A 20,536-nucleotide genomic window follows, 5' to 3' on the forward strand; every position below is an offset into this window, starting at 1 on the left:
TTTGGTCAGCCCTGAATTGGTTAGGCAGTTGGACTAGATGATCGTTGTAAGTCCCTAACAACTGAAATTTCTATTCTGTTCTATATTTAATCATTTTCCCTCTCTTTCACCTTCTAACAAAGAAGACCAAAAGTACAGAAAAATAAAATTTGCAAAAGGGAATTAACAATTCAAAATCTGTTAGAGGGTACAATTTGTTCTAGATGTGAGCAAATTTTATTTTTTCTGTAGACAAGGTTGTTAGTTTTTCTGTGTCAGCCTACTTATTTCCCATATGCGTGCAGAAACCCAGACGTGTGAATAGAACTTGACTATACGATTAAAGAAACAGGAATCAATAACTGCAGTGTTGTCATATTCAGGCTTAAAGGCAATTTCATGTTCTAAAATTTATTATGCCAGTTCTTTTGCTTGCTTATTCTTGCTATTCTTTTTTAATCCAAGAAGAACAAACAAACAAAGAAACAACTTTAAACAGTGGTCTAAGAGTTGCTCTAACAGCTGTAAATTATACCATATCACAATTCTGGAAATCTAAATACTATTTTAGAAGATGACAACTTAAAAATGTTTGGAGCTTGAAGTGTTTTTAGAAATGGTAATCTGTATATATACTCAATTTCTTCATAATTTCTTGATTAACTCCTACTGAGCTTTATTAATTCAGTTGACCTAATTTGCTGAACTGTACCCTTCAGTTTAAAGTTTCCATGAAAATTCTGGCATAGAATATGGCAAGATTACCACATACTTCCAACTAAATATGTAAACAATGCAAACACGTTACTGGTGCACATACAAGAATCATAGAATCATAGAAATTTTTTGGGTCGGAAGGGACCCCTAGAAGTCATCTAGTCCAACCCCCCCGCAGTGAGCAGGGACACCGCTAACTAGATTAGGTTGCTCAGAGCCCTGTCCAACCTGGTCTTGAATGTTTCCAGGGATGGGGCCTCCACTACCTCTCTGGGCAACCCATTCCAGTGTTTCACCACCCTCATTGTAAAGAATTTCTTCCTTATATCTAGCCTAAACCTACCCTGTTTTAGTTTAAAACCATTACCCCTTGTCCTGTCACTGTTGTCTCTACTAAAAAGATGGTCCCCATCTTTCCTATAGGCTCCCTTTAAGTACTGAAAGGCTGCAATCAGGTCTCCCTGCAGCCTTCTCTTCTCCAGGCTGAACAAGCCCAACTCTCTCAGCCTGTCCTCATAGGAGAGCTGCTCCAGCCCTCGGATCATTTTTGTAGCCCTCCTTTGGACCCGCTCCAACAGTTCCATGTCCTTCTTGTGCTGAGGGCTCCAGACCTGAATGCAGTACTCCAGGTGAGGTCTTGCCAGAGCAGAGTAGAGGGGCAGAATCACCTCTCTCGACCTGCTGGCCACGCTTCTCTTGATGCAGCCCAGGACACGGTTGGCCCTCTGGGCTGGCAGCGCACATTGCCATCTCATGTCCAGCCTTTCGTCTATCAGTAACCCCAAGTCCCTCTCAGCAGGGCTGCCCTCGCAGCCCTGCACCTGCCACCATAATTTAATAAAAAAAAATAATAGGACTCATAAATGTAAAAAAAATGACAAGCTATACAGCAGATGACACAGCAACATGTGCCCTGCTCGTGGAGGATAAATGTACTTAATCTCTACTATGATCAAGCACATGGAGTCACATGGGCAATCAAAATGGTGTTATTTTTACTTCTGTTTTGAAAGACAGGCTTTTGCAGTCACTGGCTTACTTTTAGGCATGTTCATAGTGACCAGTTTAATTTTTTTAAAGGTGGCACTTACAAACACAGACCAGAATTTCAGCCACAGTCCAACTCAGACTGTAAGCCAAAATGTGAACTTTTTCTATGACTTGAAAGAGATTTTTCTCTTTGCTTTTTTGTATTCATCTAAGTGCTGACACATAAGAAGAGAAACTCTTCAGAGCCTTTAAATCCAGACAAATATCCCCACAGTGCTAGTTAGGTCAGTCAGTTTTACCATGGAATTAGAATTACTCATATTATACCTTATAAAATTTGCATACATAGATATTTTTCAATCACAACGTCTCCCTACAATCATACTGCAGTTTACACATATATGAAAGTTACCTGGTGCTCAAACAGTGACCAGAAATTTTGTAAGATTCATCTTACATACCTGTAGCCACCTACACATTAAACATTTAGACCAAGGTACTAACTTAAGCTTCTCTACAGTCAATGAGAAAAGTTCTGTAACTCTGGAGAATGCTGTACTTCTAGGACTGTTGCTTGCTTTCTGATGCCTTTCAGTTCCTTCCCAGTGCCAATAAAAGGCAACTAGATGGCTATCTGAGAGGATAGCAGGCATCTGTATCTTGAAGTGAGGAGAAACCTTCCTTACGTGTTTCAAAAACTACACCTTTCCCAGTAAAACAAATCAGCTGGAGGGGTTTTGAGGGGGTTTTCGGCTTTGAGACCATAACACAAGGTCATATTATATCTTCCTATTACACTGTCTCAATCAATAGTTGAGATTCTTTCTTTACCAGTCCACCAGTTTACCAATCTATCACTAAATTTACCATTTACCAATCTATTGCTAGCACCGTCCTACTCTACACATTTTGAGAAATTTCAGGAGTACAGCCTACTCCTGGTTTTACTCATTACCGTTTTAGGGATGCCATGCTTCATTTTATAATTTGTATATAGGTAAAAGAGTAATAAATTACCTTTGCCACACATTTTACCTGCGAAGTGAAATTAGCTACTTTAACTGTTGGTAATATTAAAATCGGGTTTGTGTCATGCAATACTGTGTGAGAAAATACAACATTAAAAATGTGAATGACAAATACGTAGTGATGGGAGGCTTTTAATGACTTGATTCCATCACTAATGTCAAGAAAAGTAAAAATGACAAAAATCATCTCAAATCACATGATATTACAACTGCAACATTTGTAGGTTCTGGTGCTTTCGCTGTTAGATTTATTCCACTAAAAGTTAGAGATTCAGCTTATCAAAGTAATTCTGTATTTCTGAAAGGACAATTGAAGACCTGATGATTAAGACCAAGAGCCTTAATGTGTTTTGGAAGTGTTAAGAAATTTATTTGGAGTACTTAGAAATCAAGCTCTACCTTCAAAATAAATCCAGAACTCCATTATCAGCTGAATAAGAATGCAAAAAATAATGTCCTCAATACTGCTTATGAGATAAGCCTCATAGTGTCCCTTCAATCCTCCTTTCATCTTTGATGATCTGATTCGAAAAGACAGTGACTGAGGCAGCCAAATCTTCTTCATTATGAACAGGCTGTACAAGAAGAGAATCCTCCTTAATTTTAGAAGAGAGAGTTCTTGTATGAGGCACCCATGACTAGAAGAGGAAGCTATAACTGAAATTTCAGTGTTTCCTCTGATAAATTCTGACTTAATGGGTAGCCTAACCCCTGACGAGAATATCGTTGTTGGACTGCACATCTATAATCGCCTATAGTCGGCATCTCTGTACTTCAAGGAAAAAAAGCTGCATCAGAAATACTAGGTGTAGCCATAATATAAATTAAGGAGCCAAACTTGGTTTTTTATTCAATCCAAGTAAATTCCTCAGCAATTCAACCTGAATAAAAATATCCTTGAATGATAACTATCTGGATAGGCTTAAAGAGAAGTTCTAGCATTGAAGAGAGTATTATCAGAGCTTCTTTGCTAGGTAAGGTAAAAGGGTGAAAGCAGAGCTAGACAATCCTCCCAACAAATCACAGAAAATGTTTGGTGCTAGTCTTCCTTCTTCACAGAAAATTTCTTTGGGGATGTGTCTTTGTTTTTCAGAAAATGGAAATGTATGGAAGAGTACATGAAATTCCGCCATGTCATACAACAGCTTCTTATGAGTTTTGGAAGATTCCTTGTAATTCAAGGAAGGTAAGTGTATTTTGTATCAAAAAAAAAAAAAAAAAAAAAAAAGACAGAGAAACAGAAAGACAGTGAGAGCAACAGAAAGAGAAACAGAACTGTTTCTATCTTCTGGCTTTCTGTTGCACAAGAAAGTAAGTGTTCTTCAAAGGAAGACCAAAAAATTCAAGTCTTAAAAGGCCTTCAAGATATTTGCTGTAATTTGTAGCTCATTGAGGGGCAACTGATTTCATTTCTCAAATGCAAAAATAGACAAATACTCAAATACAAATATATTAAGGTAAGCAATATTACATTCTTAGTTTGCACAATGCCTAGTTTCTAACTAGAAATAATAGTTTACTAATAATACGTATTAATATAAAAAAAAAACTCTCATGTTCCGCTCAAACCACAATGATTCACAACAGAATTCACGAAACTTACTTGGATTTTGGTTGCCATTTACATTTAAATAAGTATTATGAGAACTTCAGTCAAATCCAGCACAAAAGAACATTTTATTTATGGTCATCACCATTATTACAAATGACTGTCTTAGCCCTTAAGACATGAAAAAAATAACCCCCCATAATTTCCTATACCATAAAATGATGAGTAAATTGAAAGATCACATGCCATATCTGAACACACAAAAAAAATGTTAAGAAATATATTGCTTATCTTTGGTCCAGTGTGTCCATGGACAGATACTCCTCTGATTACTAGGCTACTCTGATCATAAAGACCTGGATGCTCATGCCTTGGATGGGTGTACTCTTTGCTGGGTAAAGAACTGGATGGTTGGCCAGGCCCAAAGGATTGTGGTGAATGGAATGAAGTCCAATTGGTGGAGAGTCACTAGAGGTGTTCCCCAGGCCTCTGTTTTGGGGCCAGTTCTGTTTAATAATTTTATCAATGATCTGGATGAGGGGATCAAGTGCATCCTTAGTAATTTTGCAGACAACACCAAGATGGGAGGGAGTGTTGATCTGCTTTAGAGTAGAAAGGTTCTACAGAGGGATCTGGACAGTCTGAATCAATGGGCCAAGGTTCAACAAGGCTATGTGCAGAGTCCTGCACTTGAGTCACAACAACCCCATGCAATGCTACAGGCTGGGGGAAGAGTGGCTGGAGAGTCGCCTGGTGGAAAAGGACCTAGAAGTGCTGGTCAACAGCTGGCTGAATATAAGCCAGTCATGTGCCCTGGTGGCCAAGAAGGTCAATGGCGTCCCGGCTTGTATCAGAAATAGTGTGACTGGCAGGACTAGGGAAACGGTTGTCCCCCTGTACTCGGCACAAGTGAGGCCACACCTCAAATACTGTGTTCAGTTTTGGGCCCCTCACTACAAGAAAGACACTGAGGTGTTGGAGTGCATACTAAGAAGAGCAATGAAGCTGCTGAAGGGTCTAGAGAGTAAGTCTAATGAGGAGAAGCTGAAGGAACTGGGATCATTCAGCCTGGAGAAAAGGAGGCGGAGGGGAGACGTTATCACTTTCTACAAATAACTGAAAGCAGGTTGTAGTAAGGTGGGTGTCAGTCTCTTTTCCCAAGTAACAAGTGATAGGATGACAGGAACCAGCCTCAGGTTGTGCCAGGGGAGGTTTAGAGTGGATATTAGGAAAAATTTCAAGAGTTGTCAAGCACTGGAACAGACTGCCCAGGGAAGTGGTTGATTGACCATCCTTGGAGGTATTTAAAAGACATATGGACGTGGCATTTAGGGACATTTTTTAGTGGTGGACTTGATAGTGTTAGGTTAATGGTTAGGTTCAATGATCAGAAGGGTCTTTTCCAACTGAAATGATTCTATGAGCCTATGATTGTAAAGCACAGTCTAGTACATTTTTTGCATAAATCGATAATCTATATTGCGCAGATTAAGGCTCTTGAATACATGGAATATAAGTTCAATTAATACATGGATACTGAAAAATGTTTAAAAGGCATCCATATCCAATAAAGGCTACATAATTATTACCACAGGTGTATTGAATAAAGGATGCTTTAACCAATCTCAACAAGCTTTCTGTTTGGAGCAGTGAATAACTCTGGAGAAGAAATTCATCAGTATAATAAGACTTTAGGTGTTGTTCAGGGCAAATTCTGGCACTGGAAACATTTCTCTACACAAAGCAATGCTAATGCAGTTGGACAACACCTCAGTAGTATCATATACAAACTGACAAGGCGGAACCAAGCGTTCACCTCTGCTAATGAATGGAGGCTTGCAGGCTGCTTCAGTGGGCAGGAACTCAACACTCTAAAGTTGATCATATGGCAGGATTTCAAGCAAAACTGGCTAAACTGAGAGACAGTTCACTCTGGAGAATTGTTTGTGAATCACATTCCCAGGATGAGTCATAGATCAAATCCAAAAACTTTACATGGCTACTTGGTGACAGATCTATTTGCTTTGAAGAGCAAGACAATTTTTTCTCACATGCACCCTTAATTTCCTGAATGAACCCTAACTCTGAAATCTCTCTTTCATACAGAATGTTGTTTGCAGCTGAAGGATTCTCTATGATCTGGTTCAGTTCCCTTCTCACCTTGCTCATGATCATAAAAAGAAAAAAGCTGAAAAGAGAAAAGGAAAATGTTCTTGCCATGTCTCCTGGAGGAAAGCAGCAGGACAAGGAGAGAAAGATGATAAGGCCAGATAGCAATTAGGTTATGCAGTTCTGAGGAAAAAGCCTTGCAACCAAACCTATGACCAGAACCCAGAGCTCAGTCATTCTCTTACAACCGATCGTGTCAGCAGTGCCATTACAGGCCCTGAAGAGGCCAGAAAGTAAAGTACATCAAGTGATAGAAAGGAAACAAATGCCTAACCTCAAGATTAAGACAAAACCTACAATAGTACTTAAGGACAACATACATTCTGGAAGTATCTGCGATTACATTGCTATAGGGTTTCTGATCTTCACACCTTCACATGCCTAGACAACAGAACTCACTTCCCAAAGGGTGTGGATTCTAAGGGGCTTTCACATTTAGCAGGGTGATATAACATCACCCTACCATGGAAAGGGACACCCTCAGCTCCCCTTGTACCAGTTCTAGCATACTAGCAGCCAGAGCAGCTTTCCTCAAAACTGAAAAGTAAACATACAACAACAAAAAAAGATTCAGTTTCAATTGGATCAGACAGCTGGACTGATTCTTGGCACATTTCAATGATATGTAGAACCAACAGAGCATGAAGTTGTAGGCAGGACAAGAGATTGGACTACTCACAGTTAGACTGGCTTAAGTTGATCCCAAAAACAACACAGTAAGAAAGCCACTGAGAGATACGACCAGGAGCAATTTGCAGTGAATAGTAGTGATTAAAATCCTTGACTTCGAAGGAAAAAGCCCTTACTTTTCTTGTCTTCAGAAGCATTACTATATATTCCCCCCCCCCCCAAAAAAAAAAAAGGCAGAATGGGTTTGTCTTAACTACAAAAAGATTTTTCAAATATCTAGACTATAAAAAAATCCTCCAGATCAGCTGCATTTGGTAGCAATTCTTGTCTTTTGCTGGTAAAAAATCCTGACACAATCTTGGACTCAAATTGAGGTCTGGATAATATTTGTATAACATCAGGCTTGACTTTCTGTAGACAAATGTACAGTTAAGTAGTAATTTTTTTTGCACCTCTGGGCTCTGATTTCTTGTGTCCTGTATTTCTATCCAAGTAGCAACTAGACCTTGCTATCTTTTACCATACCTTATACACTGAGAAACACCAGCTTTATTCAAACTCCATTGCATAGCTACAGTATGGATCATTAATGCTGTGCACTAATTAATGCATACTGTTGTCAGATGCAATTTTGAAAAATAATACAAATGTCAGCTTCTTGCTGGTATGTTCACTTTAGCTCTGCATTATATTAACATTGAGAAATACCTATGGAACAGGACGGCCAGATGTGACCACAGGTTACACAAGAGTTTTGTAGGGAGATCAGCATAAAACTTTTTCCCTATGAATATTTGGGATAAAGCAGAAACAGATGCTGAGCTGTGGAAAATATTAATTGATCCAAAGACAAAGATAACTTTTCCTAATGCTAACTTTTAATTAATTTTTGATGTCTCTCTTAGACTTTGTTTCAAAAATATCTAGCTGGGACATAGTTTGTATGTTAGCTATTTAGTTCAGTATTTGAAGTTGTGTACATTTCTTTGAGAGGACCCCGAAAAGCGTTTGTATGTGTTTCACTGGTTTCTAAGAGCTGTGGCTGGAGATAGGTATAAATGATAAATATGAATCCTGTGATTTTGGAGCATAATTATTCATAAACACCACATGTTATCCAGCAGCTTATTAAGTGTGCTTACTATCTGGATATATGGCATAATGCAGTATAAATCTTTGCAGAAATTAGAAGTCCTTGTGTTCATCTTTTTCAGCCCATGATCTAGGAACAGGAGAAAAGGGTATTAGGCATGGGGAATGGGAAGGGAAGAGGCACAGGCATGGACAAAGGCAAGTGTGGAAAGGTAGTGGATTTCTACCACATTCCATCTATTTTTAGTTTTGTGCCTCAGCACTGAGGTGCAACCAGCAGCCAAACATACGCTCTTATTTACTGCAGGAACAGTAATGGCTCTGACAACCCCAGAGAAGGGGGAAGGGTCAAGACAGCATAAAATCATTTCAGTCACTTTGTCCCAGTACCTAGAGAGTTGGTTGGAATGAGGTCCTTTATATGCATTAGTTCTGCCTTCTGCCCTCAGATTCGAAAGAAAGACAGCTCACCACAAAGAATTTAATGGTACCAAATTTATCTGAAATACTTCTATTTAGAATTCAAATGCACTGCTGCTCTTGTTATAGTCTCTGTTAATGCATCATCTAACCTACCTGCCTCGACATAGCTTCTGTCATCTTTTAAAAAAATAAGTAGAACTCAGTGAGGCAGAGGTGTTTTAACGTCCCTGGACAAAGCTTACATCTCATTCCCACAGACTCTGTCATTGCAGATTCAGTTCTTGTAAGTGTATGGTGCAACCACAGATCTTGATTTACACATTTGCCTGCATTTTTTGTACCTTCAAAGAAGTAGTGGTTAACTGAGTAGGTGTTCCTACAAACAAGGAATAATCATGGGAAAAGGGATATAACGCAATTCGACTGTACGTGTTTCTAGCAGACAGGCCCAAACCATGACGATCAAAAAGAAGAAAAAAAAAATTACATGGTATTTATATTCAATTCCCTTTTTAGTCAAAAGTGCCACTTGTTCTTCTGCATAAGAACAACTCTGTCTGTTACATTCAAATGCAACCTGCCTATAAAGGCAACAATTTTAAAGCAAACTGAACATGTATCTGTGAAACCTGCTACCAATTATTTTTTAAGCGTTATCTACACCAGCACATGGACACTCCGACTCAAACAACTGTTATCCATTCGTCACTGTCAGTCAGTGGATACTTGAGAAGTTCAGAAGCAGTGTTTCTTTCAACTTTGACTTGCAACAATTCCACCAAATAAGTGATATGCACATCATAATGTTTTATTAGCAGCTTTCTACTAAAGGTTCTATGTGTGTATATACCCATGTGCTTATACATGCATACTTATTTGTTAAGCAGATAACATTTGCCTATTACGATGTTCAAACCAAAGTTTAAAAAACCCACTGAAGTTATGTCAGCTTTATGCATGCAAATGGCAACATGACTCATGACAAATGAATGGCATTCACACATTAATTCTTGTAGTATTCTTTCATTTATGTCAGGGGATCTGTCACCTGTACTCCAGTTGCAAGCAGTAGGGAAAAATCCCATACAACTCCTTTCAGAATTTAGGGACTATTTCACAGAATCATAGCATACTTTGTGTTGGAAGGGACCTTAAAGATTACATAGTTCCAACCCCTCTGACATGGACAGGGACACTTTCCACTAGACTGGGTTGCTCAAAGCCCCATCCAAACTCACCTTAAACACTTCCAGGGAAGGAGCATCATGGGCAATCTGTTCCAGTGTCTCAGCACCTTCATAGTGAAGAATTTCTTTCTTATATCTAGTCTAAATCTACCCTCTTTCAGCTTGAAGTCATTACCCCTTGTCCTATCACTACATGCCTCTATAAAAAGTCCCTCTCCATCCCTCTTGTAGGCCCCCTTCAGGTACTGGAAGGCTGCCATAAGGTCACCCCGGAGCCTTCTCTTCTTCAGACTGAACAACACCAACTCTCTCAGCCTTTCCTTATAGGAGAGGTGTTCCAGCCGTCTGATCATTTTTGTGGCCCTCCTCTGGACCCACTCCAAAAGGTCCGTGTCTTTCCTGTGCTGAGGGCTGCAGAGCTGGAGGCAGTACTCCAGATGGGGTGTCACCAGAGCAGAGTAGAGCAGCAGAATCACCTCCATCGACCTGCTGGCCATGCTTCTTTTGATGCAGCCCAGGATACGGTTGGCTTTGTGGGCTGTGAGTGCACACTGCCAGGTCATGTTGAACCAACACCCCCAAGTCCTTCTCCTCAGGGCTGGTCTCAATCCATTCTCTGCCCAGCCTGTATTTGTGCTGGGGATTTCCCCAAGCCATGTGCAGGATATTTCACTTGGCCTTGCTGAACTTCATGAGGTTTGCATAGGTCCGCCCCTCAGGCCTGTCAAAGTTCCTGTGGATGGCATTCCTTCCTCCAGCATGTTTACTGAACCACGCAGCTTGGTGTCTTCAGCAACCTTTCTGAGGCTCCACTCCATCCCACTGCCCATGTTACTGACAAAGGTGTTAAACAGCTCCAGTCTCAACACCAACCATTGAGGAATACCACTTGTCACTAGTTTCCACTTGGATACTGAGCCATTTACCACAACTCTTTGAGTGCTACCAGCCACCCATTTCCTTATCCTCCAAGTGGTCCATCTATTGAACCTGTGTCTCTCCAATACAGAGACAAGGACTTCACGTGGGACAGTGTCAAAGACTTTACACAAGTCCAGGGAGATGACATCAGTTGCTCTTCCCTTGTCCACCAAAGCAGTAACCCCACCACAGTAGGCCACCAAATTTGTGAGGGACGATTTCCTTTAGTGAAGCTATGTTGGCTGGCACCAACCACCTTATTTTCCATGTGCCTTAGCATAGTTTCCAGGAGGATCTAATCCGCTGAGCACAAAGGTGAGAATGATTGGCCTGTAGTTCCCCAGGTGTTCCTTTTTAAAAATGAGGGTTATGTTTCCCCTTTTTCAGTCAGTGGGAACGTCACTGGACTGCCAAGATTTCTAAAATATGATGGAGAGTGGCATGGCAACTTCATCTGTCAGTTCCCTCAGGACCTGTGGATTCACTTCATCAAGTTCCATGCACTAGTACAACTTCAAGTTCCTTAGATGGTCTCAAACCTGACCTTCTCCTACATTGGGCAGTTCTTATTTCTCCCAGTCCCTGCCTTTGCCTTCTTTGACTTGGGCAGTGTGGATGGAGTACCTGCCGGCGAAGACTGAGGCATAAAAGTTGTTCAGTACTTCAGACTTCTCCATGTGCCAGGTAACCAGGTCTCCTGTTTCCTTCCAGAGAGGGCCCGCATTTTCCCTAGTCTTCCTTTTACCAGTGACTTACCTATAGAATCTTTTCTTTTTGCCCTCGCATCCCTGGCCAGATTTAATTCTGTCAGGGCTTTAGCTTTCCTAATCTAAGCCCTGGCTGTTTGGACAATTTCTCTGTATTCCTCCCAGGCTACCTGTCCTTTCTTCCGCCCTCTGTAGGCTCCCTTTCTGTGCTGGAGTTTGTCCAGAAGCTCCTGCTTCATCCATGCAGGCCTCCTGGCGGTTTTGCCTGACTTCCTCTTTGCTGGGATGCATCGCTTCTGAGCTTGGAGGAGGTGATCCTTGAATATTAACCAGATTTCTTGGGCCCCTCTTCCTTCCAGGGATTTATCCCACGGTATTCTACTGAGCAGATCCCTGAAGAAGCCAAAGTCTACTCTCCTGAAGTCCGCAGCAGTGAGCTTACTGCACACCCTCCTCGCTGCCCTAAGGATCTTGAACTCGACCATTGCATGGTCACTACAGCCAAGGCTGCCCTTGAGCTTCACATTTTCCACCAGTCCCTCCTTGTTGATGAGAACAAGGTCCGGCATAGCACCTCTCCTCGTGGGCTCCTCTATCACTTGGAGAAGGAAGTTATCGTCAATGTATTCCAGGAACCTCCTGGATTGCTTATGCCCTGCTGTGTTGTCTCCCCAACAGGTATCAGGGTGATTGAAGTCCCCCATAAGCACCAGGCCTTTTGAACTTGAGGCTGCTACTGTCTGCCTATAGAGGGCCTCATCCACTTGGCCTTCCTGCTTCGGCAGCCTGTAGCAGACCCCCACTATTATGTCACCTATCCCTGTCCTACCTTTACTCCTGACCCATAAGCTCTCGGTCAGCTCCTCATCCACCCCCAGGTGGAGCTCCATGCACTCCAGCTGGTCAATGACATAGAGGGTGACATCCCCCTCCTCGTTTCCCCTGCCTGTCCTCCCTAAAAAGCCTGTATCTTTCCGTTCCAACACTCCAGTCACAGGAGCCATATATAATAGCCACTCACAGAAGCCATATTTCTTAGATTTTGCATGTATAGGTAGAGCTTCATGCTATTTAACTGAGAATTTGGAAGAGGAAGATAGACATTAAGCACTAAAATGTTGCCCCCCAAAATTTCCTGAGAGATGTGGTAATAAAATTGCTAGGGTAAAAAGCAAAAGGGGGGTGGAGGGGTGGAGTGGAACTGAAAAGGGTCAGCAGCATGGATCTTTGTGGGAAAAAAGCAGTGCAGGAAGAAATGGAGGATATTGTAGAAAAGTACAGTATAAAAGTGGGTTCTGAAGAAGAAAAGGAAAGAAACTGGCAAATGTAAATGATAAATAGAATAGTCTATCATATAGTTCTCAGGTGTGCGAGTCAGCTTTCCTGAATTAGTCCCCTATCAGCCTTTCATCAAGTAATCCTGAAAATGATGCACTCCCTTTCAGTGCTTCAGCTTCCTTATCAGCAAAAGAAGGACATAAAATATTTGGTTCTCACAGAGAGCTGAGCAGAGCTTTAATTTATGATACAGGAGTAATGACAGTGGTCTACTGCTATTAGAGAGTAAAAAAATACTTTGTTTTATACTATTTGGTATGCAAATACCTAGTAAACATAACTGAGAAAATTTCCATTGTGCACAAAAATATAGAAAGAAAAAATTTTGGCTTTGAAAGGTACAGATATGAAAAATTATGAGAAAAATAAAAGTACACAGCAACTTAAAAAAAAATCTTAAATTTGTAGACCGTATATAAGCATATGCGTTACAGTGGTTTCTTTGTGTCTGAGGATGGAGAACTGTGCTACAAATAGCAGCAAGGTGGAATTAACTTTTTTCTCAATTTCAGAACTGACATTCAGCAAGAATACACACACTGGGATTTTGAGAAACATAGACTGAGAGACCACAGAAATCAGAGGCAATGAAAAACCTGTGCTTTTTTATCCAAGAACAGTCAGGGTGAGATACGCACCTTTCATAAAAATAATAAAGGCTTTTTATTTTATTCCAAGCAGGAAGGAAGACAGGCTTCTGAAACTTAAATAGTTTCAATAGTGACAAAAGCAGCCAAGACAAAGTAGGAGAAATTTATAACTAAAAAAAAGCCCACAATTTGAGAAACACCAAAACACACATCAGGAGTGGAAACAACCAGGTTGTAAGCAGATATGGCTTAGAATTTGTGGTATATGATGGCACGGACTCAGCTTGTGGTGCAAGCGAGACAAAGTTTATTTTCCAAGCAGTGCTTTATACATCATTACCCAGACGTTAGTTCCCTGGGAACCTTCTATCCTGATACGGCAGCTATTTTTACAAGGTTCTCTATTCTATTTCTGTCCAATCCGTAGCCGTACCACATGCCAGGTCAGCCAATGATGTTGCTGATTATGCGCTGTCCATGCGCTGGCTGATAGTACAGAACCGCTGTTTTTTAGCTCCTTAACATGTACTCAGCTCCTTCAGCACATCCACAAGTCCTGTTTACTTCAGCATTTTTATCTTCTGTTTATCACAGCAATCTGCTTTTGGCCCATTCCTCTACAAGAATTTACTTTCATGTTTCTTTCCTTCTAATTCTTGGAAAATACTGAGTTTTTCTTTGTTGTTCCAAATTAAACGGCCTCCTAGACCCACCAGATTTATAACAGACTTGTAAAACTTCTTCCTTTCCATGCTCAGACTAGATAAGTAGATCTTAAGAGGAGACACCATCAAAAATTTCCTCCGCTTTATGGCTTGTAGAAGGAGTTGTAATGTCATATATCTCAGACCATGAGGAGGCATACGACAATTTAGAGTACCTAATAAAACTCTGCAGACAACATTCTCCTTTTTTATGGAAGCTATTTCAAGGGGATGTTTGACTCACAAGAGTAACAGCATTTTCAATGTATATCACCTGCTCTCTGAGATTTTTACTTTAGCAGTTTTAATTGAGCAGTTAGTTTGTCTGATTCCTATTTAGGTTCTCCTTCAAAAAACACTCTTCTTTTGTTTCAGCACCGCACAGCTTTGGCTAGTTTCCAAAATTTTTTTGACAAAGAATTCAATGCACTGCTATGTAGATAATTCATGCAGAAATTACTGCCAGTCTCATGGGCAGCTACCAAGCCTAACTGCGATTACAACTAGTAACTGTTACCAAGATATGATATTTTCATTTAACATCAGTAAGTCATCTGATGCCTTCATTTCTTGTTGCAATTCTTTTACTCAATCCACTCTCATTAAAACAAGACAAAGCAGCTAAGGAAAAACATACCCACAAATGATAAATTCATTCTCTCAACCATTTTTGTAAAACCCCCCAGAAGTCATACTCACATAGATTTTTGAAGTAGAAGGGGACTACTAAAATCTAATCTGAGCTCCTGTATAATGAGGGCTATCTATTTCATTGAGTAATCTCTAAATCATAAGCATAATGCATCTGGGCTACGCTGTATCTATTTACCTCACAATGGTTGCATGTGATATGAACCCAGTCCATTCCTAGATAAGTTGTACCAGTGGTTAATTGCTCTCACTCTTAAAAATATGGACCTTATTTCTAGTCTGAATTTGCCTAACTTCAGCTTTGAATCCTTGGGCCTCATTATGCTTTTTCTGCTAGACTGAAGTCTACCATCAAAAGTCTCATTACTATTAAGGCACTTACAGACCATGTCACCTCTTAACCTTTTCTTCAGCATATTAAACAGACAGGTCTTCCTTAGCCTCTAACTACAACACTTGTTTCCAGACCCACAGTCATTCTTTCACCTTTAGTGAACTCTTTCCAATTTTAAACATAGTTTCAAAGTGTGGTCACCAGAACAGGACAAAATAGTTCATTAACAGTTTCCCTAATGCCATATAAAAAGTCAGTATTACTTCCTGCTTTATATTCACATATCTATGTACCATAGAAAGTAATACATACCATTTAAAACCCTCCTTTAACTTACTCATAAAACAGAAAGTATTCTGAAAGGAATATAAAGTGTGAATATTTATCCTGCTTTCTTACACACAATGTAGAAAATATATGGAGCTCTTCTGTCTTTTCTGTACTGCCTATACTTTTCCTACTCTCGGTGTCACTTCTATCACTTAAGATGTTTTTCTGATAGTTTCTGTCTTCCTTTATCAGTTTTCTGTACATAAGTGCTTTCTGTATTATTATTTATAGTAGTATCTGTGAGCTGTTCATCTCTAGTAATATCTTTTAAAGCAATTTCACTTACAGTCTTATTTCAACCTATATTCTAGTATTTTCATTTTCTGCATGTAGGGAATCTACATTCCTGAAGAAATTTGCTTGTACAAAATAGAAGTATATGTTGAAAACACACAAATACAGATATACTATGTTGACCAGAAATAGTATTCTTTTTTTCTGATAATTCAACCTCATTAGGTAAAAATACCTAATTTTACCAGAAAGTTTACTGTAACAGATGGACTGTATACAAATGTCGCGGTTTATCTTTCATGGAATACATATGTAATATATATATAATATATATTTAGTTAGATTGTAGTCCATATACAGGTAGCTCTAGAGAATAGCATTTACATCAAGCATACTTTCCACCTGGACGTTTCTTCAGACATTGAATGAATCAAGTCAGATTGTATATGTATTTACTTTTCTTTCTGAGCATGATTTTGATTTATTGGGTGAACTACAAGTTGTAGCTACCTCTAATGTTTAAATTTGGATCCATTTCATTAGGTAAATAATACCAAATAATTTACGTACTACTAGATAAGATGGTAAACATCAGGAAAATATTTGGAATCGTTTGGTTGCAAGCGGGAACAGTTCTTAACTGTCAGTGCCTTTTCATGTCACAAAACACCAATCATGATCTGTTCATGCATAAAGCCCACAAAATATGTTTGTTTGACAGAATAAACCTTAATTTGACCTAAAATGTATCAGCTGAACTACAAAATCTTCTGGTTTTTTCCATTTTCTCTTTATCATTCATAGTGCAGAAGGAGAATTCATTAATGTACTAAAAGCAATACCAAATTATGTGATCTGACACCATAACTCTATTGTGTATGGGTCTAGGTCAGGTCATTTCATCTGCAAACAAAAATTCTATGCAGGATCTGCAATTGCTACTTCATTAGAAGTAAGTCCTCTCTAGTTCTTGGATACAATATACTAGATAAACAAAAAACTTATCTAAATAAATAGAAACAGAAGAAGAAAGAGAGCAGAAAGAAAGAATTGTGCAGAAAAGGGTATAGTATATTAATATGCAGAGGGGAAAACCATCCAGAGAAAGAGAAATGTTCTCTGTGTGCTTAAAAAGCCCATAGAATGTGTGCATACAAAAAAGGAAAAAGAGTAAATAAGAGAGAAAATTAAGGGCGAGGAGCAGGAAAACTAAAAGTTAAGAAAAAGCAGAGAAAAGTGCTTCTGGTAACCAGAATGAAAGACACTGCTAATTTAAACTTACTTCCTAATGTTTTAGAGTCCACAGTTTGAATCTGAATTAGAACAATTTCAAAGTTTTCTGCCGGACAGAAATGAAATTAAAGCCCTGTACTGTTTTCCGGTAACTTAATAAATACCTTGTGTCACTACTTTATGTCCTGAGACTGAAATAATATTGAGTGTTTTAAAAAACTCAGCCTTTAAACTTTCAATGTTGTTTCTTTTAAGTGCTTCATACATTTCCTGGTATCAAAAGACCTCTAGTTAGTTACTTCTATTCACTTCATCAGCTCTTTTTCCAACCAGCATTCTGGTGAAAATACTCAGAACCTTCCCAATGTATGCTACAAGTTAAGCAGCCTAAAACATTCCATGATACTGAAGTTGAATTGACTTTTATTGCCAAGCAGAAGCTGAAAGCCCTATAATTATTTTTAGAAATTAAAACTATGTGTACATTTTGATTGGCTTTAAGGTCATAAGACTAAATAGTGACTATTTAGCCTTGGTATCTAAAGAAATTTTGTACTCTCTGAATCTTGTAAGAGGAACTAAGCACACATTCTTCAATTTCTGCATGAGATTACAAGTTATTTTTTTCTAGTTTCAAATGCCAATGTAAAAGACACCGCAAAGCTTCAGGTGACAGCATAATAACTCATTAAAATGAAATATACCAGCCAAAAGTCTTCAAAATGTACCAAAGATCAGCCACATATTGTTAAATATCTCTCTCTTTGGAACATCCGAGACACCTCTGTGCTATCAAGAACAAAGAGTTGTAGAACAAACCAACCTCTGTCCCTTCAGGCATACTTCTCACTAATTTAAACCCATTTAAATGCTTGATGAAACTAGAAAAGAAAGATATCTCTCTAATCCAGCAGCATCTCTCACTGTATTTCAAACCAGATTACCTTAGTAACAGGTTAGAAGGAATAAAAAACTGGAAGAATCTTAGCTTTTTATATCAACCCCAAATTCCATTCAAAAGTTTCTCAAAAATACTCCTAGAATCATAGAATCATTAAGGTTGGAAAAGACCTCGAAGATCATCAACTCCAACCATCAACCGAAACCACCGTGCCTGTTAAACCATGTCCTGAAGTGCCGTATCTTTTTTTCTCAGTCCAGCCAATAATATTCTTAGTCTAGTCCGGTTGCTTGCACACAGACTACGATTAAGTATAATGCCTTTGAACTGATACTGTAACTCAATCTGACAAAACTCATTCTTGTACACGGCTATAAGACCTCTGTCTGAGCAAAGTGTTCAGGTTTCTTCAACCTAGTACACTGCTATAAATTCAACTCTAAGCAAAAATCATCAGAGAAATTACTTTTTATTTCCCACAAAAGATTTTGCATTTCCCTTCCTTTGCTATCTTGCAAATCCTCGAAAAAATTGATTTTCAGTTGCTTTTGACGTCAGTGGGAATCATATATGTTGCTTCTCAGCAAAATGCACAAACTTTCCCTCCACAATCGGGATATAGCATCTTTTCAAACAGAATATAAAGCTTACCTTGAAGAAAGTCATGGTTGCTCCATCTTCAACTGCCCCATACTCTATCTTTGTCTGCTTGGCTAAATCATCAGCAGAATCAATAGGGGATTCCATACGTTCCACTGTCAGAAAGGCGGCTAGGTTAGCAGTGTACGAGGAAATGATGATAAGTGTGAAAAACCACCAAATGCCTCCCACTATCCTTGTGGAAAGGGCTTTGGGCATGAGCTCAGAACCTAATGAAAACCAGGGGAGAAAGGTGAAACCAGTGCACAGGAAACAAATAATAAGTGTTCAGCACTTTTGCCACAGTGGTGAGATGGAATCACTGTGCAAAAAAAAGTTTAAACTACAGGCTTACATGAACTGCTTGTACAAACACACACAACTGAAACAAGAAATATGAACCGATTACACTTATAAAGACAGATCTTTTTCAGGCTGTGGGAATCAAAAGATAGTAATGGGAGACTCAATGATCAGTGTCTTCTTAAAATTTATAAAAACATATATATATATATATATATATATATCAATGTGAAAAAAGCAGTTAATTGAACTGGCTTTCCAGAAAATAATCCTGGCTGGACTAAGCCTTTAAATTAATATTGAAGCATTTAAGTAGTTCTTCACCTTCAAGGCACTAAATAAATATTACTTAAGGATATTGTAAAAACTCATTTGACTAGATAACAATAAGCTATAAATGAAAGGAGCAGATATGAAATAAAGTATTTAATACCTGAAATACAAAATCTGAAATCTATTATAAATATGCTTTTGACTTTTGCCATTTGCATTACTGTAAACAGTTGTTTATTGACTGCTTACATAAAAAAGTTAATATCTCCCATCTCTATAGTTAGCCCCACAATTTCAGATAAACATGGGTGGCTAAGCCACACTTAATTTGGTAGAGCAGCAATGAAAATATTAGACTGCTGTGCATAAACCAGATAAAGATACATTATAATGTATTGCTGGAGTTGCCTGCTCATGGCACTAAAGAATGGAGGGGGGGACAGACATTGTACAGTAATTTGCATAATTATTAATGCTAAGTTAAAGTTTAATGAGACAAATTGAAGCACATAAACTCCCCTTGTGCCTAATTATAAAAATAGGAGAAAATGAAATTCAACGTAATTTAAAACCCCAAATATTTATTATAAATGAGCATGTATGGATTTTTTTCCATAAAGTTATAATTAAATGGAATGAAATTTATAATGACATCAAATAAACAATTTCAAGCTTCATTGTCACAACTTTATGTGAGATCTTTTAGAAGTATCCAGAAACTTATTTTCAAAGAAACAGTTTTATTACATCCACTATACCTTTGTACCAAAACAATCACTTCTTGTTGGTTGTTCACTATGCGTGCTTTGAAATCCCCTGGGTAAAATGGAATGAAGGCAAGATGGACTATTTTATTCCTGTTAAATTTTAGGGTTTATATTGAATTATTTAAGGAACTGGTCCAGCAAGGTAACACATCTTCGTATAAATGAAAGATTATGCCAAACTTCAAACGCTAATGCCAAAAAAAGAGGGAGGGGAGGGGACGGAAAGAAAGCCAAAGAAAAGGAAAAAAGAAGTGATATCAGAACTGGACTATTGTATTCAAAAACAGCCCATCTTACCCTGCAGTTCATCTTACCCTTGCTGTTTCAAACAAAAAAAGCTGACAGACTTGGACATGACAGCCAACTCCAGCGCCAGACTCTGCCTAGAATTCTGCAAGGAAAAAAGTAGAAAAGTACCTTTCTGATGTAGTTGCTCCTAGGCCCTGTTAGTCAGACACTTAGACACCATAACACTGACAGATTTCCCAACAAGCCCACCGTCATCAACTCTTTTTAATTGCTCTCATTTCATTTAAAAAGCAACACCAATAAAGTCAGATAGGAGTGGGAAGAAAACAGTGGAAACATTTGCCGCAGTTGCCCCAATTACCACAAGTTCATACCTTACCAAGGACTGAAACCGAGTGCCACCTAGGCCCGTGCAACAGAGCCTGGTTAGGGGCTGACTGTCATGTACCCAAGGTAACGTCATGTCCAGCACTATATCCCACAGTTTCCTGGGAGCGAGGGGTGTCAGCAAGACATGCATGAGTTCCCTCTGTCATGTATCCTCCAGCACTAAGCAAATGTTTTGTTAAAGAAGCAGTACTTAATAAGTTCATGTATG

The 20,536-nt window shown here is 39.0% G+C and overlaps 1 protein-coding gene across 4 annotated transcripts in view; it reads right to left on the reverse strand.

The window, feature by feature from the left end:
• GRIK2 (glutamate ionotropic receptor kainate type subunit 2) overlaps positions 1-20,536 on the reverse strand; it is a 439,202-nt gene that overhangs the window by 76,993 nt on the left and 341,673 nt on the right. For all 4 annotated transcript variants that reach the window (XM_075414313.1, XM_075414311.1, XM_075414312.1 and 1 more), the window contains one exon: positions 18,359-18,576. In XM_075414313.1, the coding sequence (XP_075270428.1) occupies positions 18,359-18,576 (218 nt within the window). The remainder of the gene's footprint in view (positions 1-18,358; positions 18,577-20,536) is intronic.

This window comes from Opisthocomus hoazin, chromosome 2, assembly GCF_030867145.1.
Source record: "Opisthocomus hoazin isolate bOpiHoa1 chromosome 2, bOpiHoa1.hap1, whole genome shotgun sequence".
In the NCBI taxonomy this organism is placed as follows: domain Eukaryota; kingdom Metazoa; phylum Chordata; class Aves; order Opisthocomiformes; family Opisthocomidae; genus Opisthocomus; species Opisthocomus hoazin.